This window comes from Cataglyphis hispanica, chromosome 12 (genome assembly GCF_021464435.1).
Source record: "Cataglyphis hispanica isolate Lineage 1 chromosome 12, ULB_Chis1_1.0, whole genome shotgun sequence".
NCBI classification, from domain to species: Eukaryota; Metazoa; Arthropoda; class Insecta; order Hymenoptera; family Formicidae; genus Cataglyphis; species Cataglyphis hispanica.
This window is the reverse complement of record NC_065965.1, coordinates 6,256,635-6,283,182: the sequence shown is the minus strand read 5'-3', so window position 1 is coordinate 6,283,182 and position 26,548 is coordinate 6,256,635. Positions and strand designations below refer to the sequence as shown.

General features: G+C 38.6%; 1 protein-coding gene across 11 annotated transcripts in view; it reads right to left on the bottom strand.

The window, feature by feature from the left end:
• LOC126853649 (collagen alpha chain CG42342-like) overlaps positions 1 to 26,548 on the bottom strand; it is a 135,267-nt gene that overhangs the window by 36,057 nt on the left and 72,662 nt on the right. For 5 of the 11 annotated variants that reach the window (XM_050599542.1, XM_050599543.1, XM_050599547.1 and 2 more), the window contains exons 2-6: positions 9,637 to 9,716; positions 8,010 to 8,045; positions 6,584 to 6,619; positions 1,795 to 1,865; positions 68 to 155 (exon numbers count right to left, since the gene is read on the bottom strand). In XM_050599542.1, the coding sequence (XP_050455499.1) occupies positions 68 to 155; positions 1,795 to 1,865; positions 6,584 to 6,619; positions 8,010 to 8,045; positions 9,637 to 9,716 (311 nt within the window). Of the gene's footprint in view, positions 1 to 67; positions 156 to 1,793; positions 1,866 to 6,583; positions 6,620 to 8,009; positions 8,046 to 9,636; positions 9,717 to 26,548 lie in introns of all 11 variants that reach the window. The other 6 variants (XM_050599544.1, XM_050599548.1, XM_050599545.1 and 3 more) reach the window with 5 other exon arrangements.

Here is a 26,548-nt window from a genome sequence, read left to right as displayed (position 1 = left end):
AACGTCCGTCCGGATCGCGACACCGAGAAGCGTGTCGCGGCTTCCGAGGAGGAGGAGGCCGGTTTACCTTGAGGGCGACGATTTCCGCGTAGCCAAGCGTCCCGCCGCGGAGCGTCGTCACCGACCTCTTTAACCCCAATCCCTGTGCATTGACCCGTAGGAGAAAAAGGCAAAGTTTATTTATTTACTCTCTCGTATACTCTATACGATGTCGTTGGCTGCGTGGTTGGCCGATGCGGTCGATGCGTCGACGGGCAAACGCGGAACAGATTGCGCGAAATTCATTTTCCGGCAGGCGGAGAATCCGTACGCGCGCGAAAGAGAGACGATGTCATAGATGAACGCGTCTTTTTTTTTTTTCGCGTTCGCCGAGTCGGCTAAGGCAATTTCGCCGTTTCGCGTCATCGCCGTCTGCGTTTGACGGATGCATTTGAGCGATCGCTCGTACGTCTCGCGTTATTTATTCGAACAGCTGATGAGTGTCAAAAAATCGCATATTTAATAGCAGATTATATACGTATCAAAAAAAAAAAAATAATAATAATAATTATCATTTTAATATATCAGTAATTAATATCAAAGTATTTTGATTGTGCTTTAACTAATTCAAAATTAATTTTTTTCAGACAAAAATATAGAAAAATATTAATAATAATTTACTTATGATTTTTATAAATCAGAGAAAATTTCAAATATATCGTCAAATAAATGATTTTCGTCGATCGTCTCTAAATTTCGTCGCATACAGATTCCGCGCATAACGTGCACATCGGCGCGCGGCAAACGCACCGATCGATATACCGCGTGCGCTTGTTGCGCCGGATCGAGAACCTCTCCGGTGGTTTCGCTCTGGACACGAGCGTATGCATATGCATGTGCACGGGCGGACGCGTCGTGCACGCGTCGGCGCCTATCAATGCAATCGCCGACGTCGCTCGACTTCCAGGACGAAGCTGACTAGCTAGGCTCTCGAACCTACGACGAGGTGGCGAGAGCAAGTGCTCCCTCGTCGTCCCGATTGTGGGAAAGAAATTGCGCGCGATAGGCGACGCGAGCAAGTGCGCTCGAGCGGGATAACCCTCTCGATCTCGGAAAAAAAAATAAGCCATATTAAATAAAATTAGTTCTTTGCAGGCATTGCTGCGCGAGATGATTCTTCAGATAGTTTGACAATTTTACAAATTTTCTTTTCGCGCGCGCGAAGTCAAGATTTAATTATCACGAATAAGCGTAGAGGCGAATCAATAAAGCCATCTGGAGTTATATGATTTCTCTAAAGATTTGTATAAAGAGTCCTCGTTTAGTTCTCGGATCGCTCTGAGAGAAGCGTGCCCTGACATTAATTTCTTCGCTCCCGATATTTGAAATTCTTCGCGCTGAAATCACAAAATCCGTGTAATTTATTCGATTAATCGTCGGTGTCCTTTGACGATGCGATCGAGAAGGCGTTAATAACGCTTCCGTTCGAGTGCACTTTTATCACGTAAAATGGGATTTGCAGCTTTACGCGCGATGAAAATATCGCTCCACTCTTTCTCTCTCGCCGTCCTTCAGAATTTATCCTATATTCTTCTCGTCTCTGCGCGTCCACCGCGCCGTACACACGCTCGTAGTACACACGGGGCTTTACGAGATTGCTCTGAAAGGCGGTGAGAGAAGGTGCGAGAGGTGCAGGACGAGAAATATAAGAGAGAGAGAGAGAGAGAGAGAGAGAGAACGCGGCACGCATTTTTGCGCATTACGAGTGCGCGGATATATTGCTTTATTCCTGTCAGATAGTATAGCTTAGATACCTTCACTGCGGACAAGACGTCGAATCCGGGGCTGCCCAGCTCGCCCTTCTGCCCTTTGTCACCGGGTCGACCCTGCGAACAAAAGAGACACTGTGTATTACATGGAGTAATAACGCGATAAGCAGAATGAACATGCTTTCAGCATGTACATCCTTTCCTTTAACGTAACTATATCAAAGATTTCTCGACTTTAATGTCAGAATTAATTATAAAACAAAAAAGAAATTGCAAGAAATTTTTTCTTTCTTGAAATTAAAAAAAAAAAAAATTCTTTCTTCTAGCAATTATTTTGAGAACATTTTATTTTAATTCGTTCAATTAAATGTGACAGTATACTGAGATTTTCTTTTGGTGATTTATCTTTGTGTATGGAATTACAAACACTTTCAGTTTTAATCAAGAATTTTGCTGTTATCGTTCCGTTTCAGACATAACGTAGGATGTCTGTAACGGAAGATTCTGCAGATTCTATTATTAAAGTAAATGAGATTTTCCGAATAATTTCGCTTATCAAAATTTTCTCTCATATTAATCTACATAAAAGTTTGACGTATGAGTTTGACGTGTGAGTTTGGCGTGTGAGTTTGACGTGTGAAACTCACCCACGTGAGTTTTCACATTAATTTTTCTTTTTAATAATAATATATGTGATAATCCTTAACTTATTCTTTAATCTCGCATGAAACTATTATTATTACTATTATTATTATTCAAGACTACTATCAATGTAAACTCGACAGATAAAAATTGCTTAAAAAAAAAAAAAATTACAATACAAATAAAATTGCTAGATACATTAGAAGACAAAGATAATTACAAAAACATTGAGTGTTTAAATCGTGTCGCGTTTCTCTTAGAATAATACAAAATACTGCACTGGAGGACTCACAATCAGATTTAATCCACAGTCATTGTATGAAATATGAAAGAAGATCCACCCGTAAAAAGCCGATTCATTTCTATTCTACTCTAAAGCCGGTTTATTTAGATTTACTCGTCCTCGCTGTATCAATGCACAAGAACTATATTATCATGCATATGGAGTCTCCTCACAATACATCTTGATGAAGAGGCCGGCGCTTAAAAACTCCATTTTGCAAAATTGTAGGGCTTTTCGATTACGCGATTCAGCGGGGCTTAAATATGCGACTTGATATTTCGCTAGGGGCTCGGGACAGGGGATAGCGCGCGCGCGCGAGTACAGTAAATGTAAATTTCAAAGAAGGTGAACCGTGTGTTTGCGTGAAATCTCGCCGCCGGAGTAACACAGAGTAAACTTCGCGAGGCAAATTGCGGCGCTACTTGCTGTAACCTGCGCCGCGACTATTTGCACGAAATCCGATATAAACGCCGAGATTCGTTATTCGAATCTCGGGAAAATACCTACGTCCTGTGTGCGGTCCTGTATTGGTCGCCGGCGACTGTGTACACACTCGTTTAAAGAAAACGCCGGCCGGGCAAAGAGAGAAACGAGAGAGAGAGAGAGAGAGAGAGAGAGAGAGAGAGAGATGGAGTCGATCGCGCGCGCGTTTGGGTTCTCTTTTCTTTTCCCGGCCATCGACAGAATAAATATCACGCGATATTTGCAATGCACTTATTGCTCCTTCCTTCTCTCTCTCTTTCTGTCTCTCCGATTCCTCTCCTTTCCATCGACGACGCGTCCCCTTCCTCACCTGGGTACGGTCTCTCGCTATCTGTTTACTTTGTCGTTTGTACCTTACCGCCACCGAGACCAGCCACGTCAACGTACCACCTACCACACAATACATCCTCATGTATATTCTCCCCAGTCTGTCGGATACCTGAACGTACACAGGGTGTCCCAAAACTACCGTCGCACGTTTCATCTGTGAGCTCTCTCGATCGACTCGAGATCGATTATTATTTGATAAAAATTATATTGGACGTTAACTTTCTCGAGCACAAATTTTTATCGCTGAACATTAAGTATCTCGCGTGTGAAGTAACTGCATGTCTCAAATTACAATTATATTCAATTATCAGTCCATGTGCGAGACAAAGTAAGAAATGATACTTTATTATCTAGCTGTTTGCATCTACGTATGTGAAAAGTACTTATTATTGTGTCGTCAATCTTTTTAATTAATTACATAGTCTGTAGTTAAGGGAAATGACAGAAATTCTGCGACATCCTGTACATCGACCTATACGCGACACATTTGTATGTGTGTGTGTGTGTATAAAGGCTGCTCCACGATAAGGCAAACTAGGTGACTACAAAGGGCCACCAACGCAAGGACCTGTCATGCGAAAAGACTTTGCGTGTCGCAAGGACTTTGCATAACTGAAAGTCACGTATACACGACAATCTCGTCGCGCAATGATCTTGCGTATATGTCAGGGCGGATCATAAAGCTGTACAGAATTTGGATGCCAACAATTGAATCCGTACAACGTCTCGACAATTTGCGAATACGTACCGAGATTCGTCATCCTCGAGAAAAGTTCGAGATAGCAATGATGTCTCGCGTTCTGCATATTCAATGACTAGACCAATAATAAGAATGATAAGTCGGCGAGTAAGGAATGCGGAAGAGTCAATTCGCGTTAGTTCCGATATTCGCATCCTGCTCATCCGCGCATTCGAGGAGACATCCGGCCATTATCTATGTATGACTATTATACATTTATGGATGATAAGCAAAACGAGATGACGGCGACATCGACGACGATGATGATGAGGAGGGGGCGGTACGCGTCGTCTCCTATACGATTTACGGCAACCCGCGAGAGGAAGGTAGTACGTAATAGCAGACCAGTTGATGAATAGTTTCGAGCGATGAATCGGACTGGAGTTAAAAGATCGTATCCCGTAGAAAATATAGCGATCGAGCGCAGACGAGAGCAAACGCTTTCCGGCGAACGGTAGAATTAATAGAGTAAGTGGGCGCAAGTGAGCGAGCAAATCTTCAATTTAAAATCCGATCCATCTTCCGATTCTATTCGACCGACGGCTACTATAACCGCGAACAGGAGTATGTACGCAGTTTCTTAATAAATCGCGATATATTTACAACTATCGACTGTTTGCTAATTAAAAAGATACAGATAATTAAATTTGTGCGTTCGAATTTTCTGATAAACTTGACCCTTGTTTTGTATGCGTTTGTAAAAAAAAATATTGAATAATTCGATTTGTCAGAATTTTTTAACTCCACTCTACGCAAAAAAATATAATTTTTATAAATACGTTTTATAAAGTAACCTTTTAGCTACACAAATATATTCGCTACATAAATAGTTTTGAGGTTGACTTTATATAGTTACAATTTTCTTTCCAATACTTTCTTAAATTAAAAAACTTTCCTACAGTCACAAAAGAGTCGACTGCTTGTCTGCAAGTCAATACATATTGCAAGTTTAATGTGCTCCAGATTTTTGATCCACACACTGTATGATACGAATATCAGAACACTGTGCAAAACACTCTGTTTAATCAATTTTTATTATCGACAAATAAAAGTAAAATAATTATAAAAAATAATAATAATTCTAACAATAAAATAATAATAATTCTCAGCTGTTTTACGGACGCATCCGATATAAATGTTGCCGAAAACATCTGCATCGAATGTTTCATTTGATTTTGAACATCGATACGTTCATACGCATTTGAGCTGAGCTCAAATCAAAAAGCGAGTTTGATAGCGAACCCTAGGGTACCCGAGTGTATCGCACGTATGATTGATCATCCAGCATTTTTATGGCTAATTCGTTGAACATATGTCAAAAGCAGCGAGCGAACAAAGGGGACGAGAGAAAAAGTGCTGGAGCAGAACGAGTCTGTTGTAATTAACAAACACGTAAACGTGCTCCGGTTCTCGTACTAAATGTGTAAGCATAGATCGAGCACTGATTGTGTATCTTGAAATACTGGTTAAATATCTTACTCAGATTTTGACTGAAATATGATGCGAAATAGATCGGAAAGGGTTTCACTCTTTTCGGAACAGCTGTATCTGACGGAAACTCGATATAAAATTCTCGCTCTCTTGTTTCATTATCTTTACATCTGTCATTTCGAACGTTTGATTCTGTTACGTTCTTAATCATAATCTTTCTCAAGGCACGACTCACGTCGTGACACTTTACTTTAAAAATATACTTGCTTGATTAATCTAAGGCTGCATAAAAAGATACGTTTTAAATAAATTCCCGATGTCTTCTATCTGAGAGTAATGTGATAGGCAGATATTTCTGAAATATCTTACGCGACCTCCTTTATATAACTAGAGCAAACAATTTAGATAACACATTTAATTTTGTAGCTATGCTATAAATAAAGCATACGAATGGTCGGCTGACATCGACAGTTCCAGCGAAACAAAAAATTTAAAAAATATCCCGCATATATCGAACTGATTGTTTTACAATTTTCAATTTTTCTTTCTACTCGCAAATTTCAATTCATTAAATATGTATGAAATCGTATAAAAATTCATCAGCATCTCGACATTCCTGTGATTACAATAAGGGGAAGGGTCTATTATTATTATTATTATTACTATTATTATTATTATTATTATTATTATTATTATTATTATTATTATGACAGCACGTAAGCATAAATTTTGTGGGACACTTCCCCGCACAAAGTTATTTACATTATAATTAAATTCTGACGCATTCATAATCCTTATTCTATTATACAATGCTACACTTAAAATATTAAGCGTCGTGAATAAAGTATCTTCTTTCGCGCTACAATTAATATCGCACGCTTATAATTCCGCGGCAAAATAAAAATCTAAGTTATACGGTGAACTTACCGGATCACCTTTGGGTCCGTCCAAGCCGATGGGTCCCTGAAAGAACACCGCCGGTCAGTGCCAGTCGTCGCTTTTACGCGTCCGTAAACGACGAACGAAGAAAAGTGAAAAAATTGCGTGCGGGCTGAGCACGCCCTTGAAAATTTCATTCCTTGTGTATGTAACATGTAATAAATATGGACGAGCGCGACAAACCAGAATCGTGATGAGTCGTTATGCTTCCAGGCACGACGAAAAGTGCATGATTCTTCCCGATGTGATAGTAGCATACATTTGCGGCGCGACGCGAAAATATCGCGACCAGACGCCGTTAATAGAAACTTTATTCAGCACATGTGAATTTTTAATTTCGCACAGCTTCGATCCTGATAGGGCAACTCTTTTATATTTAGTGTTAGGTCATATCCTCAGATCATATGACTCGTTGTCATTTGTTATGTCAATTTATTTCAAATTTCTTTCGAAATCATATTATCCTTATTATTGATCACGTTTGACAATTAAATGTCAGTTTACGCGTCAGTTTATTTTACGCATTGCATACCCGAAATATGTGAAATTTTGCATTATATAAATTTAAATTAAATTTGGAAATAAAACTTTTACTTGCATAAATCTAAGTAAAAAGAGGCATCATTTTTAACTAATCGGATTATATACGAATCATGAATACAAAATTATAAAAAATAAATTTATTTTTCTGTGCTACATGATATAATTAAAATTGTATCGAAAGAAATCTTTTCTCTCCATACTCTTTTCTAAAGAAATATTACTCGAGATATTAATATTTGTAATAAGTAATCGCTAATATACGAGATGAGATTCCACTCGGCCATTATAAATGCATGGAAATGATAACTTTTTGATATCAAGTGAATCAGAAATAGGCCACTCAAGACTGACATTAATTAAAACGAGGATGCTTGCAACGAAGCGCAGAATGAAATTAATCTATTTCCTCGATATACAGTTGCACCCTCAGTCATCGAAGCGATGCACGATGAATCGTATATGAAAACGAAAATATCAGAATCCGATTTCACGGATCTTTGATTGCGCGTATGGATCATGCTGATATACGATAAAAAAAAAAAAAATCTAAGTGGACAGCTGTATCGAGAGCCGGAATAGGATCCAGGTCAAGAGACAACTCGCGGATAAAGAAGCAGGTCAAACGAGCAAGAATCGCACATCAGCGGCTGCATGATACATATTAATAGCACTTAATGGCTGTTATGTTCGATACACAGTGTGGTGAGAGTCGTGGTGTTCAAGAAGGTGACAGCGAGAAAAAGACAAAGAGTGAGAGGGAGAGAAAACAAAAAAGAAAAGCATGAGGACAAGACAAACAGACAGACAGATATACACAGAGAGAAAGAAGCGAGAAGGAGTGTGTGTGGAGAGAAAATAAAAAATAATATACCGGAAAACCGTTCTTGCCCGGCGTCCCGGCCACACCCTGTAAGAAGGGGTATAAAAAATTAAAAACTCGTTTACACGAGAGGTGGGGACGATGGGGGAGGAGGGGTATTACTCAAGGGGGAAAGAGGTGGGGGGTATTCTCTCGCGCGCATGCAAAAGCGATTATTCCGCGGGCCGGCCGATCGTGCCTGCGATATTATCGCGATTCCGTATCGCGTATATACCAGCGGTCCCAGCGAATAGGGATCCGCGCACGCACTTACACACACACACACGTATACGTATATACAATATCGCCACGCCGCCCGATAATTATTCCGGCCAATTAGATATTCCACGGGCGTATGAGCACGCGCGCACGCACACGAGCGCGCCGATTCCTATCCTTACCTACCTATTCGTTCCTCTTCCGCCGGTATTCCGCCGATCTGATCTTTGATTACGCGACGATCGCCGATCACGACGGAAACCCGATCGCGCGCGATCCTGGAACACCCACGGCGCCAGGCGTATCCGGCAAAGAATTCGCTCATCACGGATAGGATATAAATTTTTGACGATTAAATTCGGTCAACTAATGTTCCTCGGCTCTCATCCATATTTATGTACCTTATGTATGTTCCATTTTTTCGGAATTTAATTACATAATTACATGTCGGAGTTTTGTAGAAGTAATAAAAATATAAAATTATTGATCAAATTTGAGAATATTATTCTTGGACTTTGTGGAATGAGATAAAAGTATAAAATATGTTTTTAATATGAAAATATAATTTTGTTACTAATTAAATTTTTATTCTTTCATTTTATTATTATTGTGATGTGTAATATTTAAAGTAACAATTATTAATTCTTCTTCATTTCTACTCGTGTAAAACAATACGATACTCATTTCTTAATTTTAATTAACGAGTCATCCAACGTCGATATTTTTTTCTATGAGAAACAAATAAAATAATTAATAAAAAAAAAACATTAACAAATAAGCTCGATAATTTCCAGGTTGAATATACGAGTTTCATCTTTGATTTAACGCGATTACGTCATATTGTCCGAAACTTCCGATTGAATTGAAGACACAGCCGCGGAGAGACGCAACATCTAACAAAGTTATGCTTTTTTCGCAAGGGAGGAAAATAGAGTTCTTCCGCAGAAGAACAAAATTTATGACGTACACATCAGAGTTAATGTACCGCGTGTAACATTCGAATCAATCTTTAAATATTGTACTTCAGAGTTTCGCGCTTCTTACTCGGCATGTGTCTTCAATACTTTTCGCCGCGTGCGTGCGCGGATCTCGCGAAAACGCGTATGTCACATGTCACGTTTAGTCATCACCACGTGTACTCGATCTCAGAGTCCGGCGAGCAGGGGGAGGAGGAAGGAGAGAATATAACACGCACCGTTAACTATACATATATACCACTACATGCGTGGAGCTGCTACGCTCTCTAATAAACACACTCAGCGCACGCACGCACACACACACACACACACAACTGTACGTGCGATGTATTATTACTCTCTACTGGGACAGTATATATAGAATAATATATGTATATATATATTGTATATATACGACGACATGCCGCGTTATGTACCGAAGTATCGGCACGGGGGATACTCACCGGTGCACCGGGTTCCCCAGGATCACCTTTCTTTCCTTTCTTTCCCCTCTTTCCGGGTGGACCTGGCTCACCGGGTGGACCTGAAAAAAACACAGTAACAAAACTATGAAGTTACACATACGTATACATGTACCTAAAATAACTCCAAACTATCTCTCTCTCTCTCTCTCTCTCTCTCTCTTTCTCTTTCTCTCTCGCTTAGCGATAAAAGAACGAGTTTTAGCTGTCAAACAAGAAAAATATAGTATATACGAATAAGTGTTTCACCTCCTTTTTACAACTGCAAAAAGCTAGCCTTGTTTAAAAAACTTTAGACAAGTTGTTTAGCTCTTTGATCCAACAAAAGCGAGTTATTCATTTAAAACTTTATAATCACTCATTATTCGTCATTTGACATAAGTCAAAATTTACAATGTAATTTAGATTTACAACGGTTTACGAATATTAGAATTAAATATAATTTCTAATATTCGATTTGATATAAGAGTATATGTATATATCGTTCCTTTATATAAAATCGTGTAGAAACCGCCTTTTTCGACTTTATTTAAATGAGATGTTTTTCGGTGAAATAAAAATGTCTATTTAAAGTTTCTGGCTGTAGAGAGTTCTAGTTAAAAAAAAAGAAACTTTTTCTCCCATGGTCCGTAGAGAATAAAAGACCATCGTGAAATGGACACCCTGTATAGTTTCGAGCGTTAACGCTAACGAAGCGTTACCACCATGGTGGAAATGAGTTTTCGAGCCCGCGAATAAACTTTGGCAATGGTAATACGGGGTGATACCATTCGACATTTATCTACACATTTAAAAACGATTTCGAGAAGCTGGATTCTCAAACGAAAACATTACAACACACTCATGTAGTCATAAAAAAGCATATCTATCCGGTCTTGTTTATTTATTTACTTTCCATCTACATCCTTGTAGTTTTCAACCCGCTAAAGCAACGTTTTAATTTTCAACGTCGAGTGGTTTCGTAATCGACGTATATCGCTCGATGCTCGAGCGCAAATCTATCATTATCTCAACTTTATTCCCGTGGTTGCGTGATGATGAAAGGGCATCCGGTAACGATGGACCACCCCGTAGCGCGCGAATGCCGGCGGGTCGAAGTGAATGGGCGAAAGGACCGATAGATTTGACGCGAAATGAAATTACGTCGTCGTTCTCGTTCGGTGGTATTTCTCGAAATCGAGGGGAACCAATGTGCAGCATACGAGCGAAAATCCGGTCGGCCAGCTTCACGGCATGCACGGTAACGGCGACTAATTTTTTTATTTGACATTTGATGTTTTTTCGTTCTATTTGACGTCGATTCGGTGACAGTGGACGTTACGTGTCGCGTAACATATCTATGTACGTATCCTCTTTTCGGCTTCATTACTTGGGAAAACGAAAATCCGGGCTCACCTCGTTCCGATGAGAGTATAACGCGAATGGAAATATACATGTATCGTGCAACGTTCTCTGTTCCAATGTTCGCGATCCACCATGCTTGAATAATATCATTTTATAAAAAAAAAAAAAAAAAGAAAATTGCACCTATATACTGTTTTATACCTAAAAGATATGAAACACATCTTTGTTTAACGATAAATTGTTACAAATCAAACTAGAGTAATTATTGCACGAAGCTAGTATTTCCAAATTAAAATTGCAACTAATTTTTATAGTAAATTATAAATTATTCTAAATTGTATGCAAAAAAAATTATACGTTATTAATTAAAATTATACATTTTAAAATAAAACGAACAAAATATTCAATGAAAATTTACTGCATCTTTCGTACATTCTCTAAACGTTATTCTCTTATCGAGATACTGCGATTCATTATAACTGTTTTATATTTCTGATTAAAAAAAATTGCGCATGTTTTCCAGTGATCGAGTTGAGAAATGTTACGAGCCATAACGAATGGATGCAGTTGGATGTGCGTTTCCACGATAATACGAACAGTTCGCCTGAGGCAGAATGCGGCTGCAGCTCGTCTCTCTCTCTCGCGTTATTCTAATTTCCGGCAGGGACCTACGTGACGTTCACGGTCGGGGATCCCTCTCTCATCCCCCTCCTCCCCCCCCCCTCCTCCCGAGGAACAATTCGATCGTGATTTATTCCCGGGGCTGCTGGCCGCTCGGACAAGGGCGCGACGAGAACGACTCTCCTTTTATTTTCCATTTATCGCCGCCGGCGAGCAGCGCGTAGGGGATGACGTCATATCCTCCGGAGAGGGAAGCCGCGAACTGAAGCCGCGGGTGCGAAGCGCATCGCGTCGTAGTGGGATACTAACTTTTGCTGTTTTTGACAGTGAAAGAGCTTGGAGCAATAACGCGCGAAGCTACGCGAGAAAAAAAAAAGTTGCGCGAAAAAAGCCGAGAGTTTTTTATCGGAAATATCGGTAAATCTGTAAACAAATTTAATTCTAACAGCTTTTATTTACATAGCCATTTACATTTTATTTTACAGATTTTATATACGAACTCTTTTAATAATACTGATCTTTAATAAAAATATTAAATTATCAATTAATTGAAAAACTCTGATAATCCACTGTAATGAATGTTTATATTTTAGGAATGTAAATACGCGTAAAAATTTTAATTTTATTAGCAAGCAAAAGTCTTGTTCAATTTAAAACGAACCGCGTATTTCAGTAAAATTTTCACAAGAAGATATTTAAAGCTGAATTTCAAAAGGTTGTGAAAATGGAAAAGAGACTCTGTAATTTTAACTTTATCATAATACAATTTTACAGATTTTAATATCTCGCACAGAAGTAACGTTTTTCTCGCGATGATATAAATATGAATGAGCGACTGAATAAATGAATAACTGATTTATTATCAAGTCGAATAATTAATAAGGTTTTGTTTATCCCGGTTATTATTAATAACTAATGAATTACTACGATTAGGGCTGCCGCCGCACACGATTCGGTTTTTGGCCGCAAAAATTCGTCGGAATTCGAGTCTCTCGAGAGGGGGAGACTCGAGCACACTCCATTTAATAGACACAAAACTGTCAGTACGATCGCCCGTAGCGAACCGCAGCAATTCAGGATAATCCACCCTGACGGTTACACCCCGACCGTAATCCACGACGTTTGTAGAAATAACGACGTACGTGCCGATAGCGCGCATTTCTTGGCGGCAGCTGGCGAACGTGTCTCCGCGTCTCGAGGACACACCGGTTTTGTATCTCTATCTCTTGAACAAAAAGTCAGAGAGGCGGCAGATGGAATAATCCGGCCACACGTCGAGAAGCACGGTCCTTTCGAGGATTACGCGGCGAGTGAAACGTGGACGGGCTGGACGGCTACTGGATATCCGGCAGACAGGTCTATCAAAATTATATAAGTGAGAGAAGCCTGTGATGCGCAGCGCTTTTTAATCCGACACGGATTTGCCACGAGGATAAACTCGTGCAAGATACGCGCTGTACGCATATACGAATTTATCAACGGGCAATATTCGTTTATGTGACATTCTTGACACACGAAACCGTTAAGATTATTCACTTCACTGCGTTGGGACTGATATGCAGGGTGAGCCGAAACAGTTGTCGACGTTGCAGCTTTTTAAGAGTACTCTTCATTTTAAAAATATTTTACAGCATATACATATTTTTAGTTTAAAAAGAATTTATTAATTTTATTTTTATGAAAAAAAAAAGATGTTCATTTTTTATCTTTATTGATTCTTTCCAAGAAGTTTATTGTTTTATTATTTTTTTTTATTTCATTTTTTTTCACCTTCTGCTCTTCCTTTCATCCTCCTATGGCAATTCATTTAAATAATGCAGAAAAGTAAAATTTTATTAGTAGAATAACCAGCAAGCAAGATAAACATAAAAAATTAGCTAAAGCCATAGCAGCATAAATGAAAAGTATTTTTAAAAATCCAAAAAAATACTTTTTTGTACATTTGAAACTGATTATCTCAAAATCTATGGAACGTACTATAATCATTTTAATCTCATTTGAAAGATAATTTAATTCTCTACAATTTTTGTTTCCATACTTTTTATTAAAAAACGCATATATTTTCTCTAATATTTGTAAAAATATGTAAAATAACCGTAATTTTAGAGATTTTTGGACGTAAACTTTTTGAGGAAGCATTTTTCGATCCATGTTTATAAAACTTTTTATTCAGAATTAAATTTCCTTTAAAATCTCACGGTCTGATCAGAACGTTTAGACTCACTCTGTATATCCTCGATACGAAAGACAAATATATCGTTCATATATACAACAACGATCGCGAAAAAAATAAAAATGCGCAATTCGAAAAATTAACCTGTCACCCTTCTCTTTCATTAAACTTGAGGATTCACTTTTTGCCTGCTAACGCGCTATCCAGTTCCTACGGCGGAACCGTGCGCGATAAGAAACGGCGAACTGAGCTCGGTAATGCTCCGGTATCGAAGGAAGAAGAACATGAAGAAGCGCAGGCAGGCGCGAACAGGATGAAGAAATCGACAATGGAGCAATCAATCGATATCGATCGGTATCGAGATAAAAAAGAGGGAGGCTCTTCCCCGCGTATCGCTATTCTGTCGGCGCGGCGAGTTCTCATCTCTCCGTGGTTCTCATCAAACCGCGTTGATGATGGATACCGCCCTCGTCTCGCTTGCCCGAGTACTTGTACTTGTCGCGAATACCGGGATATAACGAGGAAAGTTTCGGCCGACGGACATTGCCGATCGCTTGCGGCTAAGTAAGAAAAGACCGAAACGAGCTTCCCGGGCCGCGTCGTGGCCGTCATGCCGAGCAGATTACGGTACGCTGGCTGAATTCATAACGCAAGAAACAAAAGAGTGAAATTAAAAAAAAAAAAAAGCCTACAGCTGACTAAGAACACAAAAAATAATCTAATATTCGTTGTTAAGTGAAATTAAAGTGAATTTAAACATGCAAAATTTGATAAAACTTTAGTCTATATTTAAATTTATTTCTCATCGCAATTTATGTCATGTATTTAATTATGGAAATATTTAATGTTAAAAGTTGAATTAATTTTTCGTAATAAATAATTTATCATTATGTCTCTAATCATAACAAAAAAAAAAAAATATTCCATAAATCTCTTTTACGATATCAGATATTCAGACCTAAAACCGATGTAAAGAATAAAGAAATTAGATATAACTGTCAGGAAATTGTTTCTTTTTAGTATTTCTTTCTTATTAACAATTCGATAGTTTGTTTTACCATGTCATATAATATACGCAGCATTTTTACATTTTCTAAAATGTAAAGCTCAGTCGCAGCACACATTCACGGAATATTTTTCCTGCTCCGTTCGAGCTACAGAATGCCGTTCGCCGTTTATATATTTCGTCTTTCGGGTAGTGCGCATACGTGCGATTCCAGCGACATAGCAGCTCAATTGCTCAGTAATTCGGCATGTCTTCATCTTTTTGCCGGATGATTCGCACGAATGTACACAAACGAGAACACGAAGCAGGAAGGACAAAGAGAAGAGAAGCGTGAGGGTAGAGTGAGAGGGAATAACCGCAGTCTAGACACGACCAAAATACTTCGGAACGGGCGACACACGAAACTGGAAAACTTTCATCTCTCGCGTTCCCGCGGGAATCTTCGTCCGTAATGTAGAAACACATTTCTCTCTCTCTCTCTCTCTCTCTTTCTCTTTCTCTCTCGCACCTTCCGACATTGTCAACCCTCGTTGAAGTCCCTCGCGCGAATAAGAACGAGATTAACGCGACGCTTTGGCAGGATTTCAAGGAGGGAGGAGTGGAGGGTCGTGTATACACGCGCGGCGTGTTAACGACACGCTCGTTCCGCAAAATAGAGTCACGCGGCTGGAAAATGATCGCAGCGGCCGTAAAAGTCGGTATGCGTTTCTCGACAACCGACGAATTTTCCGCAGGATTTTCTTCCCCCCCCCCTTTTTTTTACAGGCGCTTGGCGGCCTTTTCACCGCGAGCGTTCGACGAGAAAAGAAATCGACTGAATTTTCTTACGGTCCATGGAGCATCGCGAGAATCCACCCGGCGGTGCATCAGAGCATCAGCTGACGCTGATTAGCCCCATTTTTTTCTTCCCCGTCCGCGTAATAAGTGCCGCTATAATTCAAAAAGTAACGACGGCTTGCTAGAATTGATTAATCACGCCATTCGTAGCGTTTCCAATCTTTGCTTTCGTTCATTTATAACATGCAAATGTGCAGTAAAGTCAATCAATATCGCCATCGTAATTTATGAAGACGTTTTGAATTTAAAGTCGGTTAGCACGAGAGAACTTAAAAAGAATAATGACGTAAATCAAGTCGTAATAGTATCTAAAGATTACTATCGAAAAGTTCGACACAATTTTATGAAATTTTTTTTACTTCGAAAAATTTGACATATTAAAGAAAATATGTTTTATATATCATAATATTCTTTATAATAAAAAAAAATAGGTTATACAAATACGTATACGAATATAATAAAAATACTGGCTTATGACAGTTTGTTTTTTAGATCATTTATATTCGTTGCGCAGCAATTGATCGATTGATACGAGCACCAGACACGCTTGGATAACGCGTACAAAAAAAGTCAAACGGATTTATCGGCTACAATTTCGACTGAAAAAAGCCGATACATTTCTGTGTACATGACAGTTATCGTGACGCAATTGAAATTTTCGTGCATGTAACTGAAAGAGCACCGCTACGTCTTCATATCTTTCAGCAAATGTAATGTTTAGCGAAATAAAAACAAACAAAAAAAAAATTTCACGAAATCTCACGACATATTCCAAATGACGCTTCTCGCTTTTCCACCGCGCTGTAAAAAGAAGCTCTTTTGATATTTTCCTAGCGAACCTTCATTCGCATACTCGGCGAAATTTATTTTCGCGGAATTACGTTGCGCGTGCGGTGACGTTTATCCTCTTCCTCCTTTTTTCCCAAACTTTTCGCCGGCGCGGTGCCATCTCCGTCGGACGACAGTCGTTATACGCGCGTACGCGAAACTCGTCTTTTGAAACACTGACAGACATACCGAGCACATTTCGCGGAGTTAATTGCCTTTGTCGGACGCGGGTTGTTAAAAAGCAATTACTCGCCGCGAGCTCGTATTTGCGAACCGCGCTCGCCGCCGCCGCCGCAGGTCGGTGACTCCCGCGGGTGTATTTAACGGAAGCCAGCGGCCGAAGAGCCGTCGATAGCCAAAGAAAATAATTACCCTTCCGGTCCCGTTCGCTTCTTGCGAAACGCCGCTCGATCAAAATCAACATCGGCTGCGCTCGCTGCTTCATCTTTTGTTCATTTTCATCCGCGCGATCAATTAGCGCATTATATACCCAAAGTAACTAAGCGAGAATTATCGATTTATCGAGCCAACTTATTTTTCCACGTGTTTTTCCTGCATAATATTTAAAATGCAAGCAAGACAATACTTTGGAAATTTTATAAGTCGATCGAGAGTAAGATAAATAAAGCTATAAAACAAATCGGAGATTCAGCTTAAATCGGAATAAAAATGTTTTTTATTTTTAGAGATTCGGTCAATTTTCCGTTTACTTTTTCCAAAATATACTATGATACGTTCAAAAAAGCTGTTTGCACAATCTTTTTGAAAATAAAAAAATGAAAATTTATTTTAAATAAAATTTTTTTTTATATATATAAAATATAAAATATCTTTTATATATAACATATAAAAGATAGCTTGTGTGTGTGTATATAATTATTCTCAATTCGATTTCAATTATAGTGCATATAGTGCATATGCAAGAACGCATCACAGATGCTGTAAATAAAATTAAAACAATGTCAATCGCTCCGATCTTATCTCGGACCAATTTTAAAGCTAGATCAATCACTTTGCTCAAATATTTGACAGAGAAATCGGGAGGAGATAGAAGCTTTGTTACACGATGTGTTTCAGTCTCTCCTTCCATATACTTCCGCGATTATATCAAGCTATAGTCGACAAGCTTTAATGCGACCGAGCAAGAGTTAGTTTCCACTATCTGCTTTCGAACAGGAAATATCGCCTTCGTAATCGAGTAGTTCCTCGGTTTCGCAACAAACAAGGAGGGAAGAAGGGGTTTATCTCCCGGCAATACCGAGAGAGTTCGGCGTCGATGTCGAGCTGCAAGATTCGACGTCGTCGTATCGCGTCAGTGCAGCATCGAAATAAGCTAGATTTATACGCAATATTTTCCCTAAATTCCTCTTTCTTTTTCTGCGCGATAGGAGCGCAGAACCGTATAACCGCGCGGAAAAAAAATGGATCGCGAAATCCATTACGCGATCTCTCTCTCTCTCTCTCTCTCGCCTATCGAAAAACAACTCTCCGAACATGCATTTATCAAGCGCGACGCGTGGGCTGCGTATAATTCACGAGCGTCTGCGAGCAATCGCTAGTCGAACGAGGAAAAGGTTGCTACAATGGGGGTAGGAAGCACACTAAAAGAGCGCAGTTGTTACCGTCGTTGTTATATACAGTCATTGAAGCTCCGTCAATAAACGCGCTCTCTTATAAGTTCGCCGCCGTAAATATAAAAAAAAAAGGAGGAAAATTTACGTGAAATGACATCGTTTCCAGAGAAACGAGTTTGCTTTGTTGTTAGTGTTCGAATTAATCTACAAGGTGGAGTTTACGCGAGCAGCTACGATATATACGCGTCGCTTTTCATTTAAAAAAGAAAGTTCTTCGCGAGATGCTCTCCGTTAATATAACGAATAATCAATATCTATGGAAATGTCATCATCAGCTGTATTGAACAAGAGCTTATCGCTTTAAATAATTTCATGATAATTGCTAGATTCATATTAGCTGCATCTCATTGAAAGATATACACGTTATTTATTTTATTTTCTCCAGCCACGTGCGAAGATTATTCTAATCGTTTTTTTATATTTAGAGCCTCAAGACGCCAATCAAGACACACGTAACCGGACTCTCTAAAGCTTCCGAAAGATAGTTGAGAGACTCTGTTGTTGGCATGGGAGAGAGCAGGCACGATAGAGAGCGGAAAGGCAGGCAGGCAGGCAGGCAGGTCGACAGGCGGGTAAAGAGAGGGAGAGAGAGAGAGAGAGAGAGCATATAGGGACCTCACATGTCGCGGCCGCAGGGCAGTACGGTTATACCAGGCCGCCGAGCTCCGATTCCCGCCCCGGTAGTTTCCCATGATTGAGATACATAATCGGTATACTCCCCGATACATCCTACCCTCAATTCTGTACTCGTGCATCGATCTATCGTCTCTCTCGCGAATAATTCCTACGTCCCGCCAATTTCCCAGTATGTCGTCTCCGATCCGCATTCTGCATTGGAAATTCGAGATAGCTTAGGCAGGAGACATTTATTCCATGCTTCAGAATTTTCGTTTCTTCAAGAGTTCGATGAACAAACTTATTGACAGTTAAATTAATTTTGACAATTCGAGAGAAGGCACGACGTTGTATGTAACGAAATAATTAATATAAAAAAAGAAATCTCACTGAAAAAACTATTCAGAAATTTTACATTGGATTTTTCTTTTACTAAAATAATTAATATAAGATAAAAATATAATATAAAATTTCTAATAGATTTTTTTCAGTGACATTTTGACAATCATTTTTAGGAAAACTATTTTTTTTCCATCTATGACTTTTCTATCTGTGATAATCTGATTAGAATTAAGAAATTCAGTTGCCGGAAAAAATGTCAAGCAATCGCTTCTCTGTCTCCCCTGATGTAAACGTCGGGCTTTAGCGTTAACCGCGTCGCAATCAACGCGGCGTATTTCTTTACTCGTTCGAATAGGATAGGATTTTACCGGAGGGAGTAATCTGTGACGGGGGCCCCGGAGGTCCCTGCGGGCGCGGCGGTAGTCCCGCGGCCCTCCCTCTAAATCATACTCGTCATCCGCTGACGATGAATAGCACCGTGCCACGATGGAGGGACCCTCGGGCACGAGAAAACCAGGGCACACATCCCCCGCCGCTGCTCCGCGGCACTCGTCGCCATCGTGTCGCAATTTCGCTACTGAACGTTACGAGCACTCGCTTTATCACACTTGCGGCTTACGCGGATCTTGATTAACTTTGCAAAAGACTAATCAAAGGAGGTGCATCCAAGAGGAGTATATAAACGTAGTTCGTAACAGGCTAAATGTTGCAATGTTGCGCAATGTCTAATAATTTAGTAGACGAGAGGAAAAAAATAATAAAAAGATTAAGAAAGTCTTTCCTATATTTTTAGGGGGACTAGGCAGTTAAAAAATTGATTTTTTTTTTTCGAAACTATTATGTTTCTGAGTAAAGTGCCATTTAATTTGTATCAAAATTCGCAAAATTACGGATTTGGCAGGCGAAAAAATCGAGCGATGCATGAACTGATTTTCGCTTGATCGCAAGTAGTTGTAATCTAAGAATAATTATTCTTATATAAATAATCGATTTTTTCTTCTTTTTAATATAATTAATATAATTGTTTTTATTTGTTATGTATCTTTCTCAAAAATTCTTATAGTTCTGAACAATATATACTTGATCCATTCTTAATCCAATATGAAATAATTCAAATCTTGATTTCATATGAGATTAAATAAAATTATGTGAAAATAAATGATAATACATACATGTTCACACGAGATATTAATAGCGAAAAAGCATATGTGTCTTCTAAAGATATTCAAAATTGTTTGAGATGCTCAAGATTAAAGGCTGCTGCGACAGATGGTGAAAGGGCAAAGGATCGTCTGTTCGCGTATCTAGATTACGATGTAACTGTTAACGGACTTATCATGGCGACGATACTCGCAACATAAATGGCCGAAAGCTTTCTCGTTGTAATCGCTTGATAACCGCGGTGCAAAATTTCAGAAAATCCATCGCGAGATAAAATCCGAGTGCCTACCTCCTTTACTTTTCTAGCCGTATATACAACTGGTTTTACTCGAGTCTCTTACCTGTATCGGTTCGCGCGAAGGTGAGCCAACACCGACTTTCAAGATCCCCGGCAGAAACGGAATTTCAAGGAAGATAACATTTTTAAATCAGGCGCATTAGACTTTAAAATATGATTAGTAACTCAAAGGTATCGAATAAGAAAATTCCAAATTTACGCTCAAATATTAACTCTGGTATTAACGATATACGGTGTTCGCAAACTTGCTGGATGGTCGACATGTGTGCGAAAATGTATGCGCATCTCTATGGATGTGATTTAAAAGCTTAATGACCGTATTGTGTGCAAAACGTCCGTGACACGAGTGATAAAAAGCTATATCAAGCAAGCTGTGTGTTTATACTTGACACTCTCGTATTACTAGAGACACGATCGTGACAAACTCGCTAATTGGTAACATATTCATCATCATATCTATCTTGCAAACGGATATGTGTTTTCTGATATTCGATTTATGCGACGAGCGCAAGAATAGAGCTGATTCAAATGTACCGTATGCAATTTTAGCTAATACAAAAATTGAGGAGCTGAATTAAAATTGATAAAATTTAGATGACGTTGAAGGATATAATTGCGTATTTAAATTTTAATATTTTAATAGTTTTTTTAGAATTAAAAATAAATAATGACCGTTATTAATCGAGTGAAAAAAGAGCGTTATGATTCATTACAATATAACAAAAATACTCAATGACTTAGAGACGCGTCAATATCGTTCGGTTCATAATAACATTTCGAGATATACTCAAAATGAGATATAAAACCGAAACACAGACACATTCTGGTCCATAAACCGGATCCGTTTTTGCATAGCGCCGTAAAATTGCTGGTGTCTTATTTGGCACCAGGCGTTATACAGGAACACGAAAAGATACAACAAATAATTATTTAGAACCGTGATAAAGCCGCATTTACACGATTCAGTTCTGGTAAATCGTTCTATTCAAAAAGAAAAGTGAATTATTAAACCATAAACAAAAGTAATTATCGGTATGAAATAATGAAAAATTTTGTGACATTTATAGCCATTAACAGACAAGAAAGCTTCTTGTAAATGACGTTGACATGATTATTATATTCTTTCTGGGATCCTAATTTATGTCAGTTAATGACGTCGTAAAAATTGCAGGGTCTTAAGATCTGGGCTTATGAGAGCGCGATAAGGACCGCGTGAAGAACGAGCGGAGGAAACGCGAGCGGAAGCGCAATCTCTGCGCAGGACCGGCCGGATCCTTCTCTGCCACGTAGAGCTCGTAAACCATAACTTATAATCCGAGACACGGAGATTTTCGGGCCTTCTGCTCGGCTCCCAGAGCCGAGCAGAATGCGTTGTTCTGCGGCGCGCGCAACGGGAGGTCCCGCGTTTCGGAACGCGGGAGGACCGCACGCGGCGATCTACACAATGAAGAATCGTCTACCTCGAGTCTTATTATCCGTTTCTCTTCTTTGAATTGTTTCGCTACGCTTCGCTTTCATTCCCGATGGGCCATCCGAAACCGGAGACTGCTCTCTTTCCATCTCCCCCTTTCCTTCACATGACAGTACTCGCGATTCCCTTCGAAGAAACGAGCTATCATATCGATGTAATTCGCCCGAACTTCTCAAGAGAAAAGATATCGACGTGAAACTCGAATCGTTAAGCGATTACATTTCTTCACGTGAGTTCTATTTTAAACTCTGCTTATAATTTCTAATTAATCGCCTTTTAACATATATATATTATGTATAAATATTTAAGTTTTTTTTTTCCTTATTAATATTATCTAACGTGCTAATCAATTTTTGTAATTTTTGTACGATTTTGTAAAGACTTGAGAATTATATTGAAAATATTTTAACATTATTTTAATACTTTATTTCAATCTAAAATTATTGAAATCTTTTGTTAATTTATATTCTTAATTATAGAAGTCGCTTCCCTCCCCTAGCTCTTTCCTGCTTTTTATTTTTTACTTCCACCTAAACTTGCTTGGGCATGATCTTAAGCCGGGACAAGTTTTCGAATCTTACATCCCAATTCGAGTTTGTCAAACTTATTCAAAGGCGCCATTATTATTAATAGCCAAACTGTCGAAAATTGCTCCGCCAATCAGTCTTGTTGGCGTAACAGTTGGACCCAATTACATCCCAACTACCTTCGATTCTCGGCTTTCTATAGAGAAATCTTCTCCTTTATATAGAGAATAACTTCTATAGCGAGGGGAAGAAATTTTCCAGCCCTTCTCCGCGCTCGCACAATTCTGTACGAACCCTACACGCCCATATCCAGATCCGCCCTTCGGTGCCTCCGATCTCTTTTTCTGAAATTGGTTAACGGAATCACGTAGGCGCCTATCCATAGATAGTAATACTCGAGCTGACATCTAATCGCAACGTTCAAGCAAAAATCAATTATAAATTTTATCATTGCTATTATTTATTAATATTCTTTTATTGATATTCTTAATCTTTCATTTATTATTTATAATAAAATAGTTGATATAATCTCTCAATTGTTTTCTAATTTTCTCTTATAATAATCCATTGAGATGTAATATTAAATAAAATTATTTTTTGAAATGCACAAGAAATGAATATTTTTTTATTTTTAAATTTAGTTTAAAAGTAAGGGAAAGAGAGAAAGAGAAAGGGGAAAAGAGGGAGAGTGAGAGAAACTTTCTATATATTTAACATGGGATTTTTTTTTTTTTTTAATTTAATGATACGATATCGTATAAGATTCTTGATGACACGCGCGAGAGCGTAAGTTCCATCACTAAACTCGTGTACGTATTCGACCACGTGGGCGGTGCTTTATCGTATGTTCTTTTCACGCGAGATTTACGCCGTCGACGACAATGAACTCGTTATACCGTGGATTCCGTGCCGGTGGGATTTCCGATTAAACGCGTGTCCGCCCCAAGGAGAGCGAACGCGTCGTGATCGCTTGTCTCTTTTACGTTGATCGCCTTCTACGATATCCGAGCATCAAGCCCGTGTTGTCAAGATCGATACCATCGCGAGGCTTCAGTTACTTGACCGTACGCGAATTCTGTCCTCGGAGCGATCGAACGATAAATATCTGTATACTCTGTCGCGGTCTTCAAGATAATTTTGTTTGAGATCCCTTTAAACGGACAAATACGTACTTTGTTCAATTTTACAAAAAAATGTAACAAGAGTGTAAATATATATTTTAATAACGCCAGTAAAAAAATTATGATACCACTTTCCTAATATTTTGCTTCCTTTAATAATAAACTTTGTTTATGTTGTGTAACGAGAGAGAGAGAGAAATTAGATAAAACACAGCGGAGAGATTATAAAATACGACATTTTCTCAAGCCATTATCGCAAATGTTGCAGAATTAATGATACTAATTGAAACATTTAGTGGTATTTCAATATATTAAGCTAAGCACGTTATTGTCGAATCGTACGCTCCGTCTTACTCCGCGGTTTTCTTATCTGATACTCCTTCGCTTAATGCGTCGCGATAAATGACGAAAATAATCCGCGCCTTGATTACTTCGGGAAAAGCGATCATCGAATTTGAAAATTATGTAAGTCGTTTTATTTTACCTGTTTTAAAGAGCGACATATCTATTTCATCTATTTCAGAGTATAAATTCATGAAACTACATTCTGTGCTCTATACAATATGACCGTATTCGTAATTATTTTCTCACAAAATAAGATGAATATTTCATATGAAAATATAAACTATGAATAATTTAACCAATCCTGTTTTTGAAGAACAATTCTCTTATTATGTAATAATATTTCAAGTAATAATAACAAGAATTAGGAGAAATATTTAGACAATAAAATATTAGTTATATTCATTATAAAACGTAAATCTCTAACATTTTTTTCTTTAGAAAGAAGAATGGTGTATCGCATGATAAATCCCGGAGAAGAATATTAATCTCACTAATGTTTTTACTGTCTCTTTTTAGTTAGCCTGTTAAGTCCGCTCCACATGGCATAGTACATTCAGTATAGTGAGACTCCCATTCACGTTTATTTCCGAGACTCTTTCAATTTTGCAAAATGCATTGTACGAGGTAATACAATGCCACAGAGGGCTCGCGGATAATCTCTCCACCTGGATTATTTCCATCATCTCGCATTTCTCTTATCTTTTCTGATGTCTCAATAGTACACCGTGTGATTATACTCCCAGCTATTAATTCTACAAATTTTTTTTCATATCTCCAATTTCAATATATTCAATAATTAAACTAATCAATAGCATATCTCTTAAAATATTCAATCTTTAAAAATGTATTTAAACCATTACATTTCGTTACGATAAGAGAGTTAGTTAGTTTTCTCATAATTTATACATGTAACCATCGTTTCGTATAATTTCATTTTTACATTGTAATTCGCAACCATCCCGCTATACGTGCTTCTCTCAGTGTCAACGTTTGCCGTTTTCCAGAACAGTCACTGGTCGCGGAAACGGGCGCCTTCGTGGAAGCAGTTTGCCCTGGCAATGTCAACGATGAGCGCGACAACGAGGAACGGCTTAGGCAGCGCAACGGCCAGGAAGGCACGAGGTGCGAAGTTACGGATACGCGGGATACCATGAGAGACGCGAAAGGGGTAGAGAGACGACATGGTAAAAGGATGTCTCGGAGAGGAGAGAAAAGGCACGCTGAGGAGGCACGAGAGGAGAGGCGGAGGAGAGAAGTCGCTATTTATGCGTCTGAGCCGTGCCTGGTCTCGAGTTCCAGCGAACGGGCGGGCTAGGTGGATGCGTTTATTAGGCTGAGTGGTCGAAAGATGGGAGGGGGTCTGAGAGGAGGAAAGGAGCGACGCGCGCGAGCGCGAGAAAGGCCATCCGGCATGGACCGTCCTGCGATGTGACCGCGGATAAAGGCTAATTTACACGGTTCAGATTCGACGTTCTTCCCAGGACAGCTGATATTTAGATAGAGACACGACCCATTTCTCCCATTCTTACCATGACTTTAACGTTACTCCACCTTCTTCGCATTATGAAACACCAGACAGAAAGTGATAATAGTTTCAGGCACATTGGAATAAATTTATGAGATTTATGAGAGGAAGTGACTTATGGGATTTATTAAAAAATTTCTCTTTAAAAAAAAAAAAAATGTTGAAATTTAAAATAAAACAGAAGTATTTGTATTATATATATATATATATATATATATATATATATATATATATATATATATATATATATTTGTGTGCAAAAGTTTTTATCTTTTTAGAGTATGAAATTCTGTCTTTGTGTAAAGAAGGAGCACACATCCCGGAGGAAATATCTATATAAATAACACATATTTATTTAGCTTGGTGTGGTTTGGATCCCGAGAGATTTAGTCGAGACTTAAAGTCCGTAATAAATACCGTTCCTCTCTATCTTTCTCTACCGCTTCGTCTCCGTTTTATCTCTCCTCTTTTGCCTCGCGTAATTATCGCAAACAACGAGAGAGGTGTATTAACATAGCACTAGTTAATAAGCATTTTAATCAGCGACGTGCTCTAGAGCGAATGTGGCTCTGCAAACTACGAGACATTACAGATAAGATCGTGTTTAGTTTAAGTGATGCAAGTTAACATTGAGGATACAAGCCATGGAAAAATGTAATTCTGCTCGCAATTTAGAATCACTTTGCAGTTTGCCTTGTGATATAAAATGTTAATAATCCTGTACACAACATATTTTCCGCAGAAAATTTGAGCGTCACTTCCATACGCCTCAAAAATCTTCAATAAAAGTTCTTAAAGCTTTCATTATCCGAAAAGATTTCATATAATTATCAAGATCGAGAAATCATCAAAAAAAAAAAAAATAAATAAATAAATTATCAACTACATAATTAAAATATTAATGTCACAGTCCTCGGCAAATATGATTGAGGATATATATTGTTGAAAAATTTGTTTTCTTATTAAAAAATATACTGGTTAAAATTTTGATGTAAAATATTTAATACATGTGTTAATTTAACATAGTGTATTAATTGAAGACAAAT